The sequence below is a fragment of the Brassica oleracea genome, chromosome C3 (assembly GCF_000695525.1).
Source record: "Brassica oleracea var. oleracea cultivar TO1000 chromosome C3, BOL, whole genome shotgun sequence".
Lineage (NCBI taxonomy): Eukaryota > Viridiplantae > Streptophyta > Magnoliopsida > Brassicales > Brassicaceae > Brassica > Brassica oleracea.
Window position 1 is genome coordinate 8,897,504 of NC_027750.1, and position 20,496 is coordinate 8,917,999.

The 20,496-nt window shown below is 32.3% G+C and overlaps 3 protein-coding genes across 3 annotated transcripts; 1 reads left to right on the forward strand and 2 right to left on the reverse strand.

Moving 5' to 3' along the window:
- The first annotated feature begins 6,285 nt into the window (after window positions 1-6,285).
- Window positions 6,286-7,942, forward strand: LOC106332577 (bidirectional sugar transporter SWEET10). Its single transcript, XM_013771052.1, has 6 exons — window positions 6,286-6,467; window positions 6,566-6,602; window positions 6,691-6,901; window positions 6,991-7,152; window positions 7,242-7,361; window positions 7,452-7,942. The coding sequence occupies exons 1-6, from the start codon at window positions 6,422-6,424 to the stop codon at window positions 7,743-7,745; spliced, it is 870 nt and encodes a 289-aa protein (XP_013626506.1). The 5' UTR covers window positions 6,286-6,421; the 3' UTR covers window positions 7,746-7,942.
- A 449-nt stretch (window positions 7,943-8,391) lies between these two features.
- On the reverse strand, window positions 8,392-12,731 carry LOC106328268. The gene is made up of 20 exons (XM_013766679.1): window positions 12,287-12,731; window positions 12,138-12,212; window positions 12,021-12,055; window positions 11,861-11,939; window positions 11,673-11,765; window positions 11,501-11,585; window positions 11,326-11,401; window positions 11,034-11,162; window positions 10,851-10,949; window positions 10,661-10,762; window positions 10,398-10,559; window positions 10,194-10,289; window positions 10,064-10,115; window positions 9,862-9,973; window positions 9,711-9,784; window positions 9,330-9,631; window positions 9,165-9,250; window positions 8,988-9,072; window positions 8,765-8,887; window positions 8,392-8,680 (listed from the first exon to the last, which is right to left on the reverse strand). The coding sequence occupies exons 1-20, from the start codon at window positions 12,624-12,626 to the stop codon at window positions 8,639-8,641; spliced, it is 2,247 nt and encodes a 748-aa protein (XP_013622133.1). The 5' UTR covers window positions 12,627-12,731; the 3' UTR covers window positions 8,392-8,638.
- A 6,506-nt stretch (window positions 12,732-19,237) lies between these two features.
- Window positions 19,238-20,126, reverse strand: LOC106333648 (auxin-responsive protein SAUR72-like). The gene has a single exon (XM_013772068.1). It carries the CDS (start codon window positions 19,974-19,976, stop codon window positions 19,443-19,445), a length of 534 nt encoding a protein of 177 aa, XP_013627522.1. The 5' UTR covers window positions 19,977-20,126; the 3' UTR covers window positions 19,238-19,442.
- Between the last annotated feature and the right edge of the window lie 370 nt (window positions 20,127-20,496).

Consider the following 20,496-nt stretch of genomic DNA (forward strand, 5'->3'; position numbering starts at 1 on the left):
CATTCATTTGTTGAAACTATTTGTCCTCTCAAATTAAAAACATACCACATTAATGTTGAATGGTAACTTACAAAAGAGGTCCACATAGCAAAACCTCTCTGCTCCACATCTGCATATAGACTAGAAGCACTGGATGTTGAAATTAGACAAAAAGTGATTGAGCAGTAGAAAAAGGACAACAGCAAAATTAAACAGTAGAAAAAGGACAACAGCAAAATTACTATTATACTAGTATTATCCCCGGTGCTACTAAACTATATGATCATAAAATTTTAATGACTATCAAAATAAATTATTGTTTTATTTATATATATTTTTTAACCTAGATAACACATTAATACATAAATTTGGAAATACTGAACCAATTTCTATGATGTTAGTTTTGAGAAATATATACAACATACATGTTTTTGAAAGCTTGTTTCTGCAAAAAAAAATTAAGATATATTCTAACACATAAAAGTATACATTGTGCTACGTATGGGCATTATTATATAAAAGAAGACTATTAAACATACTTAAACATGTGTTTATCTTTGTCCATAAAAAAGTTTTCCATACTTAGAATAATTTCATGCTTCTGATAGTAGTATTTTGTGAAAAAAATCTCTGATTTTTCATCATTGTGAAAGTTTAAGCCACAAAATAGAAGAATAAAATCTTCAACTTTGAATCATGCAGAAAAATATAAAGGTAGTATAAATGTGTTCAGGAAAAGAGAATAAATGATTTAAATAATCAAATTTTGCCACATTCAAAACTAAAATAAAACCATTAAAAGATGACTGTCGAGGAGGGCAAGGGAGAGAAAGATTCTCATTTCTTCTTAATATTCTTTTTACACCAAAAAAAAAAGAAATATATAGTTTTTTAAAAAAAAATGGAGAGATGAAGCGGCTACATATTGAAAAAGTTACTAAAGTCACTTTTGTACGTGTGTGAGAGAAAAATAGGAATTTTTGCAGTTAACCAAATATTTGAAGTCAATAGAACGTGGTATGGTTTTGATTTACTTGAATTTTGTAAAACAATTACACATGTCAAAATCTTATTGCTTGAGTGACTTGTGATTTATTTAGTATATAAGGGATGATTTTTTGGGCTTTTAAGAAAAGATAACTACTATTAAATCCATTAAATTTAGAACCAGAATTAATATAATTCCAAATTTGAATAATCATCCATATATGTTTATAAAATCCTAAACTAAAATAAATATCTCAAGCAATAAACCAAATAAACAGTAATAACAAATAGAAATAAAATAAAATTCTTTTAACTCTTAGAGCATAATTAACCCCGGTCTTTTAGCCGGGGTTCTTAACTCATGATTTGACTTTTTTTTGTTTTTTTTTATTTTTTTTTACACTTTTCGGCTAAGAGACAGCTCTTATATCTCTTATTTAAGAGATGGTTCTTAACTTTTCTTAGCTAAAATCTAAGAAAAGCTAAAAACCGTCTTTTAACCGAATCTAAGAACCTCAATTAAGAGACTGAAGTTAATGATGGTCTTAGGAGTAAAAATTGTAGGACCAAGATCATGATGTTCTTTACTAACTTCTACATTCTTATCGTCACCAAAAATTACATAGAATATAAAATATTTAATTTTGATATATATACATATATCAATATAAAATAAAAATTTCAAAATATTTGGATCGCAAAACATAAAATTTTCCAATACGTATGTGTACAAATCAATGTTTACCATGTTTTAATAGGAGACAATTTCTATATTATTTAAGAAAATGACTGTCCATGCTAAAACTAGACTTTGATGTCATTATAGTTATTGAAATTCTATATTTATTTAAAATATTAGCACTAATTCTATATTGTCTAAGACATGAACAACATTTCTAAATAATTAAATAAATTTAGATTTAAATTTTGGTTTTTAGGTTGGTCCTAGTCCAACGAATTTAAGTCTAAAATATTAAAACCAAAATGGACTAAATCCAAAAATCTCAATTTTTTTGGAGGTTAGACAATTAAGCCTAAACCTAGTAATTTATAGAGTTAGGCGGTTTCGGCTGCGCGTTTCGATCCTAATTGACAAATCTACTTAAAAATCACATGATTTATTCACATAGTCGAATAAATGCAGACCCACACTGAAAATCCCTACTGTTTCTCACAACGCCTAATTAAATTGAATACAAACATGAACGGAAGCAATTGCAAGACGATAAGCGAAGAAAACCTCTTATACTTCTTAACACCAAATACTATATTATATTAAAAACTCACTGGGCTGAGTATACATTCGACAACAAGACGATAAGTGAAAAAGGTAAAACATGACGATGGATAAAGATAGTAAAGAAAAGAAGAGAGTTGTAAAGAAACTTCACTTAAAATCTTAAACCTATTATTAGAATAATAGGAAGAATTTGAATTTAGAACTAGCGTTGAAGAACCCAATCCAAAAAAATTTGAAATCACTTAGTGACCATCTCTGATGATGATCTACTGTTGGTGACAAAAGTTGCAAGACTCCAGAACCGTAGCTACAAGTGAGAAACTGAGGCCTTAATTTTTGGTAATGGGATTAAAATTCCAATGAGATGTAGCTAGAGAAGACTCTAAGGGTAACCCTTTATTCAATGAACACGCATAGCTTTGAAAGTTGGGCTAAGGCCCTGGACAATATAGCAAACCCGTGTCAACATCCGATAAAGGTTTAACCAGAGACGTCGAGCAGAACAATAAACCGCCGTGTGAAGGAGATGGAGCACCAACCGATGGAGGGCTGCGTTCACAATGATTATTGTCTATGTACATTGTGTCAGAAAGTGGCTTTCAAAGAGAAAGTGGATGCTTCTGATTATGAACCACATAAAATATTTAAGTTTCACCCCTACTCATTTCCAACCTCAAAGACGATGTTAAGCCAATTAGAGAAATCAAAGCAAATTAGAAAATACAAGTTTTACATAATTAAGCACTATTATGAAAAAACCTCCAAAACCAATTTGATTGAAATTATGCAAAAAGCAGAAAATAAACCTTAGCATTTTGCTATCGTGAAAATAAGAGCTTAAGCAATCTTTCATACACCTAAAAACAATAAATAAGCTTCATAAATCATTACGATAAGGAAGTAATTAGTAATCAAGCAGTAAAAGTTGCTGCAAATCCCTCTATGAAATCAGAAATCATCATGTGGCTAGTTTCATTAAAACTGAAAAAGTATTCATGGAAAAAGAGAGTCAAAGATACTACTTAAGTTTTTGAGTTTTTCCATCGTGCGAAGATGTCAATGATGATAGACTATTCAAGAACTTAAAAAGAAAAAAGAAAAAGCACATCTATTTTGGAATAAATATCTTATCTGAGGGCGGTGGCTTTACCCCGACGAGGAAAAGAAGAATAAGGGAATCTTTGTGTAGAAATAAAACAGAACATTCTCTTACAATGGGAAAATATTCCAAATCGTCTCTAAGCCATTGGATCTGTTCCCGTTAGGATTAGAGTAAAGATTCTTAGTATCTCCCACTAACGTCATTGATTTACACATAAAGCTAACTCTTAAGTGGTAATCGCCAAAACCATGTTACCTTCATTGTATAATTTGTGGTGTTCATAGTATTAGGGGTTAACAGTTTGATTCATTTCTTTAAAAAAAAATAGTTTGATTCCTTTTGGTTACTTGCGCTAATTAACTTTTATAGTTTTATGTGATCTATCAATCGGCATTCAGAATTAACAATTAAGGGGGTGATTGGTAGTTGCCGTAGGTGTTGTCCACAGTCTTATTTATTTCTAAAACACCAAATTCAGAGCAATCAAACTTTAATTTTTTTTTTGAAACCACAGCTCTTGAAATAACCTACAGCTGTACAAGTACTCTGCAGAACCAAATATCCAAAGCAATTTTTTAGTGCTTTCCATAAAATTCTACAGCAATAAAATCTAAAATCACAGCAAAAAGTTTACAGATTTTTTTCTACAGCAAAAATTTTAAAGCTACAGCCATTACCAATCGGACCCTAACTTACTTATCCTTTGATTATTTGTTACCTAGTCAGTAATTCAAGTTGGGTGTGTTTAACTAAAAACGTATTGTACTATTCATTTGACAAATGTATTGCAATCTCTTAAGAGAAAATTGACATTTATATTTTTCATACATATTAAGAAATTTATAGATTATTTGCAAGCACCAGATAAGTTTAATTTCTTGTTTAATACAGACAAAACAGAAAATATTGTTTGTACTGGGAAAATATAAAACGATAGTTATATCCTAAACGACTCTTACTACAAAGCAAAAAAAAATTATTATAAATTTTAAGATCAAAAGGTATATCAGTATATGGCTACCATGCCAAAATGTTGGTATCTTTTTAGATAACGACGGTAGTCACTGTCCAAACGAACTCTGTATTGCTCATGCACTGGTTGAGCATGTACATCAAGCAAATTAAAGAAAACGAAATCATATAATGGGTCGGAACTTCAATAGCATGAATGTAATAATATTCCACAACTATTAACTTTTCATGAAAAGAAAGACAGTCCGATCGAGTAGATTTTATTCCAAGAGTATCTTAAACACAGTGGGTAAAAATTCAGAAGAACTAGAAAATTTTACTAATACATATCTCATATTGTCTAACGAAAAATATATATTAAAAAAGTCTCGTTTTCTAAACTTGTACATGGTTCAATTTCGGTAGACTGGTCCAAATGCACAAAAAAAAAAATTATAAGAATATGGACGAAAACAATGATACAATGATATCATCAAACGTGCATTAAAATGTTTAGCATGTTCATATAGAAAACGTTATTATTTACGATGAGATTGGTAGCGTTACTGTCACAAAAATAGGCATACATTTTTGTTCTCATTTCAATGACAAATCAGGCCAGATAGAAAACTGCTCCATTGTATATCGATATCTTTGTTAGTTTGGTAATAATGAACGTGATTTTTTATATAGAAAAAATAAACTAAAATGCAAAATGATACTCTATATCAATTTATACTGCACTCAAGAAAATGTTTTGTACATCACAACAAATGCCAAACCAAATTACTCTACAAATTTTGGATCCACCTATAGACTACGGATTATTACTCTCATTTTTATACAGAATGGGATTAGTGATTATTGCAGTTGCATCGTTTGGATTCACTTATATTTATTTTAGCGAGATTACATACTATAATTAAAATACTGAGGGAGAAAGGTTTCCCTATTTTCCTTGTTGTTAATATGTTGGGGTAAAGATTTCAAAAGGGGGTTTCCTGATTTCCTAAATGAGTAATTGCAATTCGGAAAACGAACTATATGCATGACAATTCGGTTTAGGTAAAAGACCAACTTATTCTCTCATTGCACTTGTAAACCCCTAAACTAGAGAGTTGTAGACAGTAGTAATCCTCAACACCTACTTGGTTGGTGACACGTCAGAAAGAACGACAATTTGGTGCAATAGAATGTACCGGAATGGTACTTTTACAAGATATAAGATTTTAGTGCTCATAAGTTGCTGAGCTGGATAGATACCCACCCATTTTAGGTTTTAGGGTTTGATAATTATATTTGCCACAAGATTTATGAGATATCATAAGACTAGGTTAACTTCGCATGCCGACATCAATGTGCGCACAACATCATTCGTTAGGTCTTGTTTCATTAGACGAATAAACATATGTGGATATTTTTTTGAAAGGGAGAGGGATTATATTCCTCACATGATTTTTCGTGGTTTTTCAAGCGGCTTACTGCTTTATATTGGCCACCCTCAAAAACTGATCAGACCCAATTCATACACAATCATTTATTTGTTTGTCAAAAAAAATTTCACGCAATTACTCTTAATAGAAAAGTAAAGTATATGATTTACATTATGATATATATACTGACCAATATATTATTTTGAGAAGACGGATATATATTCTATTAAACTTAGTCATGTTCACATCTGCAGAACTAAAAGGTCGCAGAGAGGATTTAACCGCTCACACAAAACGCAGAAACTACGTAGGCATATTTATAAGTAGATGAATCATAAAAATCAATAGACGAAGGGTAAGATTAAGCTTAATTAGATTAAAAAAAGGGGAACCTTCGGGGCATGCAGTAAACAACTGTAAAGTAGAGATAATGCTCTCTGATTCCTTTTGCCCACTATCTACATCCCATTGAGTTCAAACTCTTTCGTTCTCCTCTCTCACTCACAGACGCATTTTGCAAGTTGATACACTTTTCTCCTCCCTATATAAATCACTACCCTTCTCAATCAACAATTGCATCTTACATTAACAGATTCTCATAGTGTTTACTCGTTCCTTGCTTGCCTTCGGTTTCATAGAGAAAGAGAGGGGGAGAGTTTATAATAGATTATTATTAATATTTTCTTCACAGTAGCATTTCACTACTTTGAGAGAGATTAAAAAGATAAAATGGCGGTTTCAATAGACGTCTTGCGTACGGTCTTTGGCATTCTAGGTAAATCTTCTCACGTTTACGTAAACGTTCATGTCTTCATGATGCATGCATGTACGTGAGTTATCGTGAATTCTAACATAAGGATAATTATTTTGTAGGGAATATCATCTCCTTTCTCGTCTGTCTTGCCCCAATGTAAATGCTTTATGACTCTCTTTACGTTCCTCTTATATAGATAACGGTTTCCATCAGACATTAAATATACGTGTTGTTTATGTATTAGACCGACGTTCATTCGTATTTACAAGAGAAAATCATCTGAAGGGTATCAGTCTATCCCATACGTGATAGCGCTGTTCAGTGCGATGCTATGGATATACTACGCAATGATAAAGACGAATGTAGTGATTATGATCACTATCAACGCCGTTTCCCTGGTCATACAAATCTTCTACATCTCCTTCTACCTATTCTACGCGCCTAAGAAGGAGAAGGTACTTGTTCAATATTAACATAACTTCTTATCTTGAATGTACACACAAGAATGACTACATCTTTTGACCGTTGTGTTTCGATATGGCAGACTCTAACGGTGAAATTCGTCTTATTTGTGGATGTTTTTGCGTTCGGCTTTATTTTCTTCCTTACATACTTTCTGCTTCATGGACAAAAACGTGTTCAAATACTTGGATACATTTGTATGGTCTTCTCTCTATGTGTTTTTGTCGCACCCCTTGGCATCATTGTAAGTCTCTCTTTCTTATTTACTCATTCATTCATTCATTCATTCATTAAAACTGTTTTTAATCGGTCAAGTTAATCTTGAAAACACAGAGGAAAGTGATTAAAACGAGAAGTGCAGAGTTCATGCCGTTTGGTCTCTCCTTCTTCCTCACCTTATCGGCTGTCATGTGGTTCTTTTACGGTCTTCTCCTTAAAGACATGAATATAGCGGTACGTCTAAGTAGTCTTCATATTTGCTTTTTTTATTTTTTTCTATGCTCGAGCTCTGAAAGCTAATGTTTCTTTAATTATTTTTTTCAGCTTCCAAATGTTTTGGGTTTCATCTTTGGAGTGCTTCAAATGATACTTTACATGATATACAAGAAACCTGGGACAAAGGTTTTGGAACCACCAGTGATTAACCTCCAGGAAATATCTGACCATGTTGTCGATGTCGTGAGGCTTAGTTCGATGGTTTGTTCCTCACAGATGAGAACTTTGGTGCCACAGGACAGTGCGGACATGGAAGACACCATAACCATTGACGAGAAGATCAAAGGAGACATTGAGAAAATGAAGGAGAGCAAAGAAATGCTTCTTATATCCAAGAATTAATAAAGCTCTTAACTATCAAGTGTGGAGTTGTGTGTTTTAGTTGCTTGTCTGCTAAGTTAATGTTTAATTTGCATGTGTGGCCTCTCTCTCTCTCTCATCTTGAATGTAAAATAAGTTTCTATTAAATTAAATAAATGAATATGTCTTGTGTATGGGTGTCCTTTGTAACAAAAATAGATCGACTTGTCTATTATCTTTCTTTCAGTTGTAAAATCCAAAATCAAACTATATTAATTTTGTTCATCTTGTCATTTATACTAAAAAGTTTACACTTAGCAACAAGTTATAATAATATCATATTTAGTATATATATATGGTATTTCTAATATTTAGAAGAAGTCTTGTTGTAGTCTCCTGCAAGTTTGTTCATTGAAGTTTTGGTTTCAGTTGATCTGGTTATAGGTTGTATTAGTTTTGGTGTTCATGTTTGTTTCTTGTTTTCTCCTTGTCTCCCATTTGCTATCGTCTCCAGGGATTCCATGTTGTCCCCACGGCGTTTGTAACTCCTTTCGGTGTTCAAAATTGAAAAAAAAAGAAAGAAAAAGAAAGCGAGCAACTCCGGGATTATATGCTCTCGGCTAGAGTCAGTCTGATGCTTTTGGCATGGCCTTCCGGTTTCATTAGTTGCAATTTATAATATCTATGATTAAATTCAAAAGCAAATGTAATTCAATTTGTAAATGTCAATTTGATGATCCTACTTACATTGACTGCAATAACCAATGTGTGAGTATTTGTTGGAAATTTAACTCTATTACAATACCCCTACTTCTCTACTAACTCCGGTGTGGTTGGGTCAGAGACAACACTGTGCCACCACAAAAAAAAAAACCTAACGAGTCAATGGTATCCTCCTCCATGCAGTGACATCCTTCCGAGCTAGTTCCAGACCTCTAACGTCTCCCTCGCAACGCTTGGATCGTGTTTGACGCCTCCTGCAACCACAAAAAAAATTATTTTAATTTCCTGAATCTCAGAGAAGATTTAGTAGAGGAAGGTGATAAGAAGAAAGAAGGAACCTCTAGCTTATTTCTGAGATCTTCTTCCTCCTTGTCGCGTCTGTCTCTATCCTCTGAGAATATGTCGATTAAACTCTCCTGCTCTTTCTTCACGTCTTCTAACTCATCTTTTGTTCTTTGAACCTGACAATACCAAAGAGGAATCATCCATTGGTGACTGACTGATTGTTGCTTATAGGTTTGCAAGCAGATACAGTAAACATGTTAAGAGTAGAATTTATACCTCAGCTTCAAGTTTTTTGCGAAGCTCTTTCTCACGTCGCAGCTCTTCTTGCAACAGCAAGTAAACAGCTTCCTTTTTATTTAGCCTGAGAATTAAGGAAAACACAAAGCTTACGGTGTTGTTCAAACAAATGAGAGACATGAATCATCATAACATGGTAACGTAAGGTAACAAAACCTCTCTTTTAACGTTTCATTCTCTTGCTCTAGTTGACTGAGGGTACGTGAATCAGCAGAACGTGGCTTGGTTGGTGGTTCGAAGCTCTGCGAGAACAAGTACACAAAAGGTTACGTTCATAATTCTATTTACCGGAGAAAAATAAAAGAAAGAGTATTGGAGGACCTTCTCAGGAGGCTCAGTGACATTTTCTTCACCCGGAGGATCGTGATCAGAGTCCTCATCACTGTTGATATCTTCTACAGCTGGAGGAGCTCCTCGAGGCTTTGCTCGTCCATTAAACTTGGAAGAGGTGTTTCCGTGTTTACCACTTTTCTCTGATGAACCGACCCCATTAGAATCTCTAACAGATCCTTTTCCTTTTCCTCCTCGATTCACAACTGTCCTTGCAGCAGTTGGAGTTTTAAAGCTCAACGATGCAGCAGCAGCTCTTTTCCTGGTTGAGACTGCATACTCTGGTGATGATTCTACACAAATGTCCAAGAGATTTGTTTATTAGCACACGTTTTAAAACCCCGATTGTTTAAAAAAAAAAGATGTAAGTACCTCTGTCTTCAGAGTCTTTAGCGGACTTTTTGCCATGTGCTGAAACATATCCAATTCTGTGACAGTTCAACCTCCTGAATAAATCAGAAGCGCAAAGAGTTCAGTGAAGCATCGACAATTTTCTAAAAAGCAAGAGAACAAAGCAACAAACCAATAATTCTTCTGCATTACAAGAAGACGTGTCTCGAGTCTAGACAAAACTGTTGTACGCTCAAAACCTTGCTTATCATGAGCCGGCTCAACGAAATCAGCTTCCAAAACACCTTTTAGCACCAAGAATAAACTAACGCATTAGACTTCAAATTAAAAGAGCCAATCATGTATTATAGACCTTCCTGCAAAATAACGATTACCTATGATCCCACGACCTTGACTTCCTGCTGCATTCCATATCCTCCAAAATGGCTGACAAAAACAAAGTGGGACAGGTAAAAAAAACTGACAGAAACAAAGGTAATATAGGCCGAAAAGAACGAGAGAAACCTTAATAAGGCGATTCTTGTGGTAGACATTGAAGCCTTGAACATCAACGTGATGTTTTGCATCCTTAACAAATCCAATCGTCACAACAGCAGACATCTGTTATAAATATTGCCACACAACCATATTTAGAAACTGCGCAAGTTCTTCAAATAAAATTTGCAGGAAAAGGTCTTTTGAGTATAACTAAGTTGTGAAAAACATTACATTTGAGAAATTAGATTGTCCACCGGGACCTTCTTTTGGACGATAAGTGATTTGGTTTGTGTGCATCATGTCATTCACAATGTTGTGATGCTCAACATCTCTTCCTCGGAGAATGATACGGAACTCAGGTGGAACTCTCAGGTATAGAATAGATACATAACTCTGGAGACAACAATCCACAAGGTAACAAATTTCGTAAAACAAAAAAAAAAAAAACAATTTCAACTGCCATTGTTAAGGAAAGACGGATAGAAGATTCATACTCTGAGTGAATGCCTGTATGTGAGGAAGTGTCTAGAGTTAGGGTACTGAGCAGCCATACTGATACTTTTCTCATCCCTATTGACCCCTCTAAGTTGGATATCCTGCAACAAAACGTGTGTCATCAGGTATACGAACACAGAAAGCTTTTGCATCGTTGCAGATCAAAATCACAGTAAAAAAAACACGTACATGTGGATCCGTGTCAAAGTCAAGTTCTAGCAGTCCTTGGTCATCTTCCCAGAGGTTATATATGATTATCCTTGTGCCATGCTCCTTCATTAGATTGAACTACAACAGCCAATAGATTAGTGGAAATATTCTAAAAATAAAAAATAGCTATAAATATTATGAAACAACTCCTTTGTTTTTTACCTGGCAAAGAAGCTCGTCTTCAGTAGAGAATGGGGACCATTGAACAATCGTATCCACGTTCTTATTCCAATCACTAACTGAAGACCGTACTATTGGACTCCATTCTGAACCGTCCCTTTCGTAGTCGAGCTTTCATTCAAAATCAACACCAGAAGAAGAAGATTAGAAGAGATAAAATTGGCTATGTCAATCGAATGAGAGATACGTGGACAAACAGTTTAACTTTCTTATGCTATCAAATATTCCAGATTATAAAGGGTTATTCCATACAGTTAAAACTGCGGAAGCTTACCATGGGTACAACAATGTCCTCTTTCCCTGTGCTCTTCAGAAACGTGTATGATAACAGCCCAATTGTCTGTGTAAAGCTAAAACCAACCATCAAGTAAACAGAACAATGTAAAGCTTTTGTTGATCTCTTTCAATACACAATACATATCCCAGTAAAATCATTAAAACCAACCAACCTATCTCCATCCTTTCCAGGGCAACGTGAGAATACAATAACATCAGCTCCGAGTCTCATTGTACTAGTCTTGAATCCATTGCCATCTACAAAAAAAAAAGCAATGAACTTTAAGTGTCTTGGTGTAAGAAGCATTTAAAAATATAATATTGCAGGTAGAAGAGTTGCCTTACACTGTCCAATGGTGTTTGCAAGTTTGCTCTTGGCAGAGTATCCCAAAGACATGCAGTGTCGCATCTTCTCAGGATTCATCCCACCTCCATTATCTGAAATTTTTTAGACACAACATCGTTCAAAACGTGAATACAACAGAAAGAAAAAAAAAACTAAATCAAATATATATATATATATATATATATACCTTCAATCAAGAGCATCCTGCTTCCATCTTTCTTATTGTTTAGCATGTTGACATTAACATATGTAGCTCCACTGTGTACCTGATAACCCAAAACAGAAAAAAGAAAAAACATTACCACCAAATAGAAAAATATTAAAAATAGAAACAAAACATTCCACACCTCATCTAGAGCATTGTCCAAAAGCTCAGCAAATGCTGCAAAATATCAAACAAACATTCTTAATCCAACTAAAAAAAATAAAAATCAAAACTTGATTAAATAAAAAAAAAAAGGTACCTCCAAGAGCCCACTTGTGACTTGTAGCGTTAGAATGCAAGAACTTGGGATGTACTCTCACATGATCAAACCCACCTGAACCAATTAGGGTTTGCGTTCTCAACAAACTTTACCCCCAAATATACAACTTAGGGTTCGAGATTCGCTACCTGCAGAGACTTCCCAGTGACCACCGGATGTTCCTTCGTAATCCCCTGCTTTCCAGAACTGCTTGCAAGACAAAGAAGGCCTCACGACGTTACAAGGCGTAGCCTGGAGAGCCACTATCGAAGACGATTGCCCAATCCCTTCCTCTACCGCTACCCTCTTCGCCGGAGTATCGATATCACCGCTTCGCGCTCTCTTCTCGCCGACGGCTCTGGAAGCACCGATGCCGTCGTTGTCTTCTTCGTCGCTGCTGCAGAGATCGATTACGGAGGGTTTGATTCCGTTGACGGAAGTAGGAGTCGGTAGAATCTCTTGCTTTACGCGAATAGCATCATCATCCATTTTTTAGGTTTAGAAAAAAAAAAGGTGAAGAAGAAAGATTGATGACGAGGAAGGCGACTCGATTTTTTTTCAAAATAACTTTATTGGAAAAAAAGAGCATTAATTGATCTCCCGAGAATGGAGACTGCATAAAAAGGTTAAAAAAGCTTAGTGGGGGTGCTATTGGTTGGTTAGTGTATTTTATTCGTTCAATAATTTTTAAAGAAATCATGTTTCATTGGTTTAATGATTTATAAATTCTAATCTAAATTAAGTGTTATTCAATCATACATATTTACTAGTAATAGATTTGATTTCATACAGAGACTCAAATCCAAGAAAAAATATCTGGATTTGTAAATACTAATCCGAGATAATTTGAAAATCTGTATAATTTAACTGGATTTATGAATACTACATGGATTTTTAAATCAGTTAAAATATATAAACCAATAACATCTCCTTAATGGTACAAAACGGTGCCGAAAAAAAAATGATATGAAACGATACAGTTTCCTAACTTTCCGTTCTCTTCAACACTTCAAACTAGCCCTGCAAGAAACCGAATCGTCGATCCGATCGTTAGTCAATTTTAATAAAGAGGTAACATAGAATTGTACTAAACCATTTTCTTTTATATGGCTAGATCATTTACCAAGATTTTTTTAAAAACATCAAATCATATGCTCATGTTTGAAGTTGAAGTCGTTTGAAAAACTATATCGAAATAAAACAACAAGCGAAATATAAATCTCTGAGATGTTTATGTCTTCTAACTATTGAATCTACGACTTTTATTTCTACACAAATCTACTCTTCAGGATATACAACTCCTTTAATTTTGTAGGAAAGCTATACCACGTTACTAAGTCTTTTATCATTGATATCAGATCTTTAGCCTTTTTCACTTTTCAAATATATCATAGTATTTATGGGTAAGGATTTCTATCTAGTTTTGAATCTTCAATATTGTTTTTATGATAAAATAGATAATCCATATTGGTATATAAACTTAAAATAGAGAAAACCAAAAGTGAAGAAAATGTTACTGTTAAAACCCAAGTTTGAAGAGCTTATAGACACTCAAAAATATTATTGTTTATGGATTCATATTTAGTCCCGCATTGAGGACAATGATTATCGCATCTCATGGGTGATTTTTTAAATTCATAGTTACATAAGGTTTCATGTTATGACTTGTCATGTAAGATGACACATCATCAATTTTCCAAACAAATGTTTGAAGCTGTATTAACTTCATGATTAAGTGTATTATTAGCCACTCAATATCCCAATTTGACTATGGGGTGATTGGTTGGGTTTATATATTGGTTTATATATTTTAAAATCATCCATTTTTAGGTTAAGAAAGATTGATGAGTCGATTTTTTTCAAAAGAACTTTATTGGAACAAAAAGAATTAATTGATCGGCGACTGCATAAAAAGCTTAATTGGAAGTTGAACAAATGTAAATAAGAAAATAAACGGTGCCGAAAAAAAAATGATACGAAACGGTGCCGTTTCCTAAACTTTTCTTTCTCCTCGACACTTTTAACTATCCCTGCCAGCAATCATCAGTTTTCGGTTAACCGAAATTTTGAAAACCGATTCCGAAATTAACCGAACTAAATTTTGATTCGGTTCGGTTCTCAGTTATTTTCTGTTTTCACTTTTACTTTCGAAATAAACGATTTCTTTTTGGTTTTCGGTTAATTTCGGTAAAATTTTCTAATTTGTTTTTGATATTTTCGGTTAAATTCGAATTTTTTTTATTTTTTGGTTTATTTTGGTTCAGTTTTTCGATTATTTTTGGTTTTTTAGTTTTTTTTTTGAAAAATAAAAAACCGAACCGAAAATCAAATTGTTTTTCAAAAGCTTACCGAACTCAGGGCTACTTATCGGTTCAGACAAAACCGCAGGGCTACTTCAAACATTAGGCAGAAACTGAGCCGATCGTTAATCAATTTTAATAAAGAGGTAACATAGAATTGTACTAAACTTTTTTAATTATTTTTGGTTTTTTAGTTTTTTTTTTGAAAAATAAAAAACCGAACCGAAAATCAAATTGTTTTTCAAAAGCTTACCGAACTCAGGGCTACTTATCGGTTCAGACAAAACCGCAGGGCTACTTCAAACATTAGGCAGAAGCTGAGCCGATCGTTAATCAATTTTAATAAAGAGGTAACATAGAATTGTACTAAACTTTTTTAATTATTTTTGGTTTTTTAGTTTTTTTTTTGAAAAATAAAAAACCGAACCGAGAATCAAATTATTTTTCAAAGGCTTACCGAACTCAGGGCTACTTATCGGTTCGGACAAAACCGCAGGGCTACTTCAAACATTAGGCAGAAACTGAGCCGATCGTTAATCAATTTTAATAAAGAGGTAACATAGAATTGTACTAAACTTTGCTAAAAAAAAAAAAGAATTGTACTAAACCATTTTCTTTTATATGGCTAGATCATTTACCATGATTTTTTTTAAAAAGATCAAATCATATGACTCATCTATTATTCCAGTTTGAATTTGAAGTATTTGAAAAACTATATCGAAATAAACACAACAAACGGAATATAATCTCTGAAATTTTTATGTCTTTTAGTCGGGCGGCAATCCCGGGCCTAGCGAGTTACCAAAAAATCGGGGATTAAGCGGGATATATGCGGGGACTAGTTTAATTATTATTTTATTTTATTATAATATTTAAATTAAATATAAAATATAAATATATTAGAATTTAATAGTTTTTGTATGTTATTATTGAAATTTATTATTGATTTTTAAAATGTTAATTGCTAGCAATACAATTAAAACACAAATTAATCTAGATTTTTGAATTTTTATTATATGTATATATGTATATATATTAACATATGCGCAAATGTACAAAGCATTCAATGTTTCCTAGTTGCCAAAGCATTTCTGGTTCTCTGAATAACCCCGGGTTCAACGCTTCTTCTTTACATTTTAATTATTTCGCATTATTACTATCAAAATGGACAAAAGTCCCATATCGCTTACATATGGGTTCCGACTGGTGATCATTCTAGAAACAAGAGGAACGTAAAGGAATAAAATTGCAGAAATGAAAATGAATAGTTGTTCCTTCCCAAATTTAATAAGGAATACTTTTGTTCTTTATTTCTCTACAAAAAAGGAATGTTAGAGAATGAAAAAAAAATTATTCCTTATGAATTGTGATGTTTTTTAGGAACGTTAGGAATGTATTATTTCTCGCCGTTCCCTGGTCACCATTCATACCCTATATATAGAATACAAACGTGTAGGAGAAGGGTAAAGTAGTTGGGCTTCCTGATTTCTGAAGGCCCAATAAATACTTTCATAAGTTAAAATTTAGGCATGTTTAATTCTTAATTGGACCGATTAATTGGTCAAATAGGTCGATTAATTGGTTAAGGGGACGATTAATTTATTAAATGGGCAGAATAACTGATCCCCAATTTTGTTGGCCGATTATGCTAAAGTCGCCGCGGTTGATGTCCGGATTGCGCCTAAGCGAGCTAGGCGGCCGCTTTTTCGAACGTGGCTTCTAACTAATGAATCTACAACTTTTATTTCTACACAAATCTACTCTTCAGGATATATAACTCCTTTAATTTTGTAGGAAAGCTATACCACGTTACTAAGTCTTTTATCATTGATATCAAATCTTTAGCCTTTTGAACATTTTCAAATATATCAGATTATTTATGGGTAAGGATATCTATCCATTTTTGAGTCTTCAATATTGTTCTTATGATAAAATAAATAATCCATATTTATATATAAACTTAAAATAGAGAAAACCAAAAATGAAGAAAGTGTTGCTGTTAAAACCCAAGTTTGAAGAACTGATGGACACTCAAAAATATTATTGTTTATGAATTCATATTTAGTCCCGCATTGAAGACAATGATTATCACATCTCATGGGAGATTTGTTAAATTCATAGTTACATAAAGTTTCATGTTATGACTTGTCATGTAAGATGACATATCATTAGTTTTCTAAACAAATGTTTGAAGCTGTATTAACTTTATGACATCAACTTCGTGATTAAGTGTATTATTAGCCACTCAATATCCCAATTTGACTATATATAGACTATTATCCGTATAACTCGAACAAAAATATCTTGATTCCTCAATTGATTTATAGGCAAGGATTGTATCAATAAAATATCATCTTCCGCGATAAAGTTCCTTATTTTTCCATCTTCCATGTTTTTGGCTCTCCATTAAGTCACTCACTATCATTATTGGATGAACAACATGTGTAATAACTCAACAAGACTTGCAAGCATTGTTGAGATCCATGGATCTTCTCAACACATAATCTCATAAACTGAATGCACTTTTTGCTTTATCCCCAAATTTATTAGTGGCTTTGCTCTCTTTTCCAACATAAGATGAATTGTCAGAAGGTTTGATTGCAATGGTGAATTCATTCTATAATACTTGCCTCGTAACATCCTAATTAACAAAGAATTAACTGGACCAGTATCTTAGTTGTTTTTCCAATAAAATTAGATTAAATTCATGAACCATACGGAATTTAATTCATTTTTCTTTTTATAAAGGTTTGATTGCAAAAGGTGAATTCAATCTATGATGCTTGCCTTGAGACATCCTATCTAACAGAGAATCCACAAATTGGATTAATCTTTATAGTTGTTTTCTCAATAAATCAGAATTGAATTCATGAATCATACGAAATTTAACTCCTTTTTATCTTTAGGATAATAAAATTACGTAATTTATTTACAGAAAATCTAAATATAAAATTAATTGGCTAAAAGGATAGCATATTAAAATTAATTAGATATGATACGATTAAATATAAACTTGAAATCAGCTAAATTAAATATGCACTAAATTTATTCAAAGAACAATTATATAACTAGCAAAATATAATGATGTTCGAATGACCCAGTATCCGTATAGATATGGAGTTGCTGATAAAATTCTAGCACTATGCTATAAAAGTACTATGTTGCAAATATTATATAATTTCATTAATAAAATTATTAAAGTGGATGACAATTTTTTTTATTATAAGTGAGTGCAGAGTAAGGGTAAGTGATTCCTAAACAAAATCATCATAAAAAATTACTATGTAATATAAAATTTGTTTATTTATAGATATTATATATCTCTAGAATAAAGAATAATAGTTAGTTACATATAATATATTATATTCTTAATCTAAAATATTATTATTTTAAATGATTTAAATATATTAATTATAAATTTTATTTTAAATACCATTTAATTTTTATATAAGTATATTTTTAATTTAATTTAAATATTTTTTATTTTTTATTTAGTATTTTATATTTGTTAAGTTAAATGCTCTCATCAAAAGCATAAAAGATCATTACATAAAGAACATTTACATCTAATAGATGATATTTTAAATATGTAAAATTCCGGTCTGGTTTTACATACCACCTCAAGCTTTAGTAATATATCACGTTAATAAAAATAGTGATTAGATAAAGAATATAATGTTTTTGTAAAGGTTCTACCAATCAAAATCTTAGTGAGGAGTCTTTTTATTTCAACTGTTAGTCTAATGTACCTTGACAAGATCTTTTTCTTTTTCTTTTTATTGATCTAAAATATCATTTTCAAGATAAATTAATAAACACAATAAATTAATAAAATCGATCGATTTCGAGTTTGACTGGTTCAAAATAAGATACAATAAAAATAGCTTTTTAGACAATCATATGGAAATACATAGTCCCATTAAAATTACAAATTAGTAATTTAGATATATGCAGTTTATATAAGTTCAAACAAAACATTGTATTCTTTGATTTATATTTTCAATAGAATTCATCTTTATTTTTTCTTAAACCTTCAATATATTTAGATAATATTTAGTAAAATTATATCTAAAACCACACCAAACTTTTTTTTATAAAAATAGAATAAAATTTAATCAATATATATACGGAAAATCAATTTTTCTTATTTTATAAAAAATATATTCTAAAATAAACAATATGCTATTTGTATATGTACACATATATACAATAAAAACTCTATAAATTAATAATGTTGGGACTAGGATGTTCTATTAATTTAATAACATGTTTTGTATGTTTTATGGATCTAAATAGTTGTGAATCTTTGTGATTACTAACAATCAAATCCTTCTTATTCGTTCTTCTGTTTTGTCTGCAGAATAGTGGAGGAAATCGTAGTTCCAGATTATTTTAAAGGAACTAGCTGAATTTTTTTTAATTTATATTTTCAACTCAAAGGATTTTTAAATGTTTAATTTCACTAGCTTTTATTCAACATAAATGTCAAAAACCAGAAAATGCTTTGTCATACCAAGTTTTATTAGTCTAAATATACAATCATTTAGACCCCATCTGTGTTATTAATTTGCTTAACCCCCAAAGCAAATATGAAAAAAATATTATTATAGAATGGAGAAAATATTTTGTCGATTTTCTTAAAGATTAATAAACCGTTGATGTTGTGAATGTCTTTGATGTAGTGGCTTTATGTTAAACAACAAACAATTCGGTTTACAAGGAAGCGTTTGTTTCAGTAAATTTAGTGCTTTTAGTAATTTCTTTAATTCAAAGTCTGCGTCATCCAAAAACACTCACATGTATATTAAGATACAAAATCAGACATCAAAATCTCAGAAAAACAAATGGAATATAATTTAGGGAAATGTGAGGGTTCTTTTTTTTCCTCACATTTTTTTCTTTTATGCATAAGGTAATGGTATGAACAAGATCTTAGATATCTAGTATTATGGAAAAGGGAAAAAAAAAAATCAAAACCTATATCATTTTCAAAAAAAAGAAAAAATCAAAACCTATTTAATTTGAACAAAGATGGAGATCGAAGAAGCTTGTACGAGCCGCTACGTCTCACTCCCATGGAATCGAGACCAGCACATCTATAGGGACTACCCAAACCGCAAATCGGAGGGTTAATCATACCATCATCATCTTCTTCTTCTTCATCATACTCATCACCATTAAACTTCATATTAGCCAAAACCTTGTAGAAGAAGTCAACCTCGCAAGGAAGAACAATAGGCCCATCACGTCTATATCCATATTCAGCCTCTGCTTCTTCTAACAAGTTCTTGAACAAAGGATGGTTCAACAGTTTCGTTTTCACCACGACTCTCTGTTTCGTGGGACCCACGTAAACTGTGAAACACCCGTGTGGCGGCGGCGGCGGCGGCGGCGATTTTTTCTTGATATTTCCAGTTGATTCCTTGTTATTAGCATTCTCGAGATGAGCAGAGCCATTCCATGACTTGCTCTTGGTGATCGAAGCCGTGATTGAAGAGCTCTTATGCCCAAAAGATTTCATTTTTCTCCATGTCTCCATTTGTTTCTTTGTTTTTGTTTTTCTGAAGTTATATGTTTCTTGAATCTCTTTTATATATAGAGAATCTTGATTGGAAAAGAAGAGATATAGGTTTACTTTGAAGTCAATGACAATTAGAAGAGGGCGGCCTTAACTTTTCCATATAACCCTTACTTCACCATATACGAACTCATGGTCTAATAATTGAGTTTTGTTATAAATTAAGCATTGAAATGATCATCCACTTCTTTACCAAACTCAAGTACTATGATCATCCACTCCTTTACCAACTCAAGCACTATGATCATCTACTCATCAAGCACTATGATCACCCACTCATTTACCAAATTAAACACCATCTTTGTTATTTTATGTATTGTTGTTCACTATAAATACCATCACTCATCTCACTCTTTTGTACACCATAAACAAGAACAAGAGTTTATAATCAAAGAACCATTACATCTTCTTCTTCTTCCTTATAATAAACTCTCTCCCTTATACTAGTGTTATTTGCTTCCTACGGGTATTAAATTCTACT

Bases quoted from the DNA above. Each gene is read 5' to 3' on its own strand.
- LOC106328268 (XM_013766679.1), bottom strand. From the start codon at position 12,626: ATGGATGATGATGCTATTCGCGTAAAGCAAGAGATTCTACCGACTCCT. The intron at 9,785-9,861 runs GTTTGTTGCTTT...TGATTTATTCAG, and splicing joins GTAATGCAGAAGAATTATTG to GAGGTTGAACTGTCACAGAA. The intron at 9,073-9,164 runs GTTTTGTTACCT...CTTAATTCTCAG, and splicing joins AATGAAACGTTAAAAGAGAG to GCTAAATAAAAAGGAAGCTG.
- LOC106333648 (XM_013772068.1), bottom strand. From the start codon at position 19,976: ATGGAGACATGGAGAAAAATGAAATCTTTTGGGCATAAGAGCTCTTCA.
- LOC106332577 (XM_013771052.1), top strand. From the start codon at position 6,422: ATGGCGGTTTCAATAGACGTCTTGCGTACGGTCTTTGGCATTCTAG. The intron at 6,468-6,565 runs GTAAATCTTCTC...ATTATTTTGTAG, and splicing joins TACGGTCTTTGGCATTCTAG to GGAATATCATCTCCTTTCTC. The intron at 7,153-7,241 runs GTAAGTCTCTCT...TTGAAAACACAG, and splicing joins TCGCACCCCTTGGCATCATT to AGGAAAGTGATTAAAACGAG.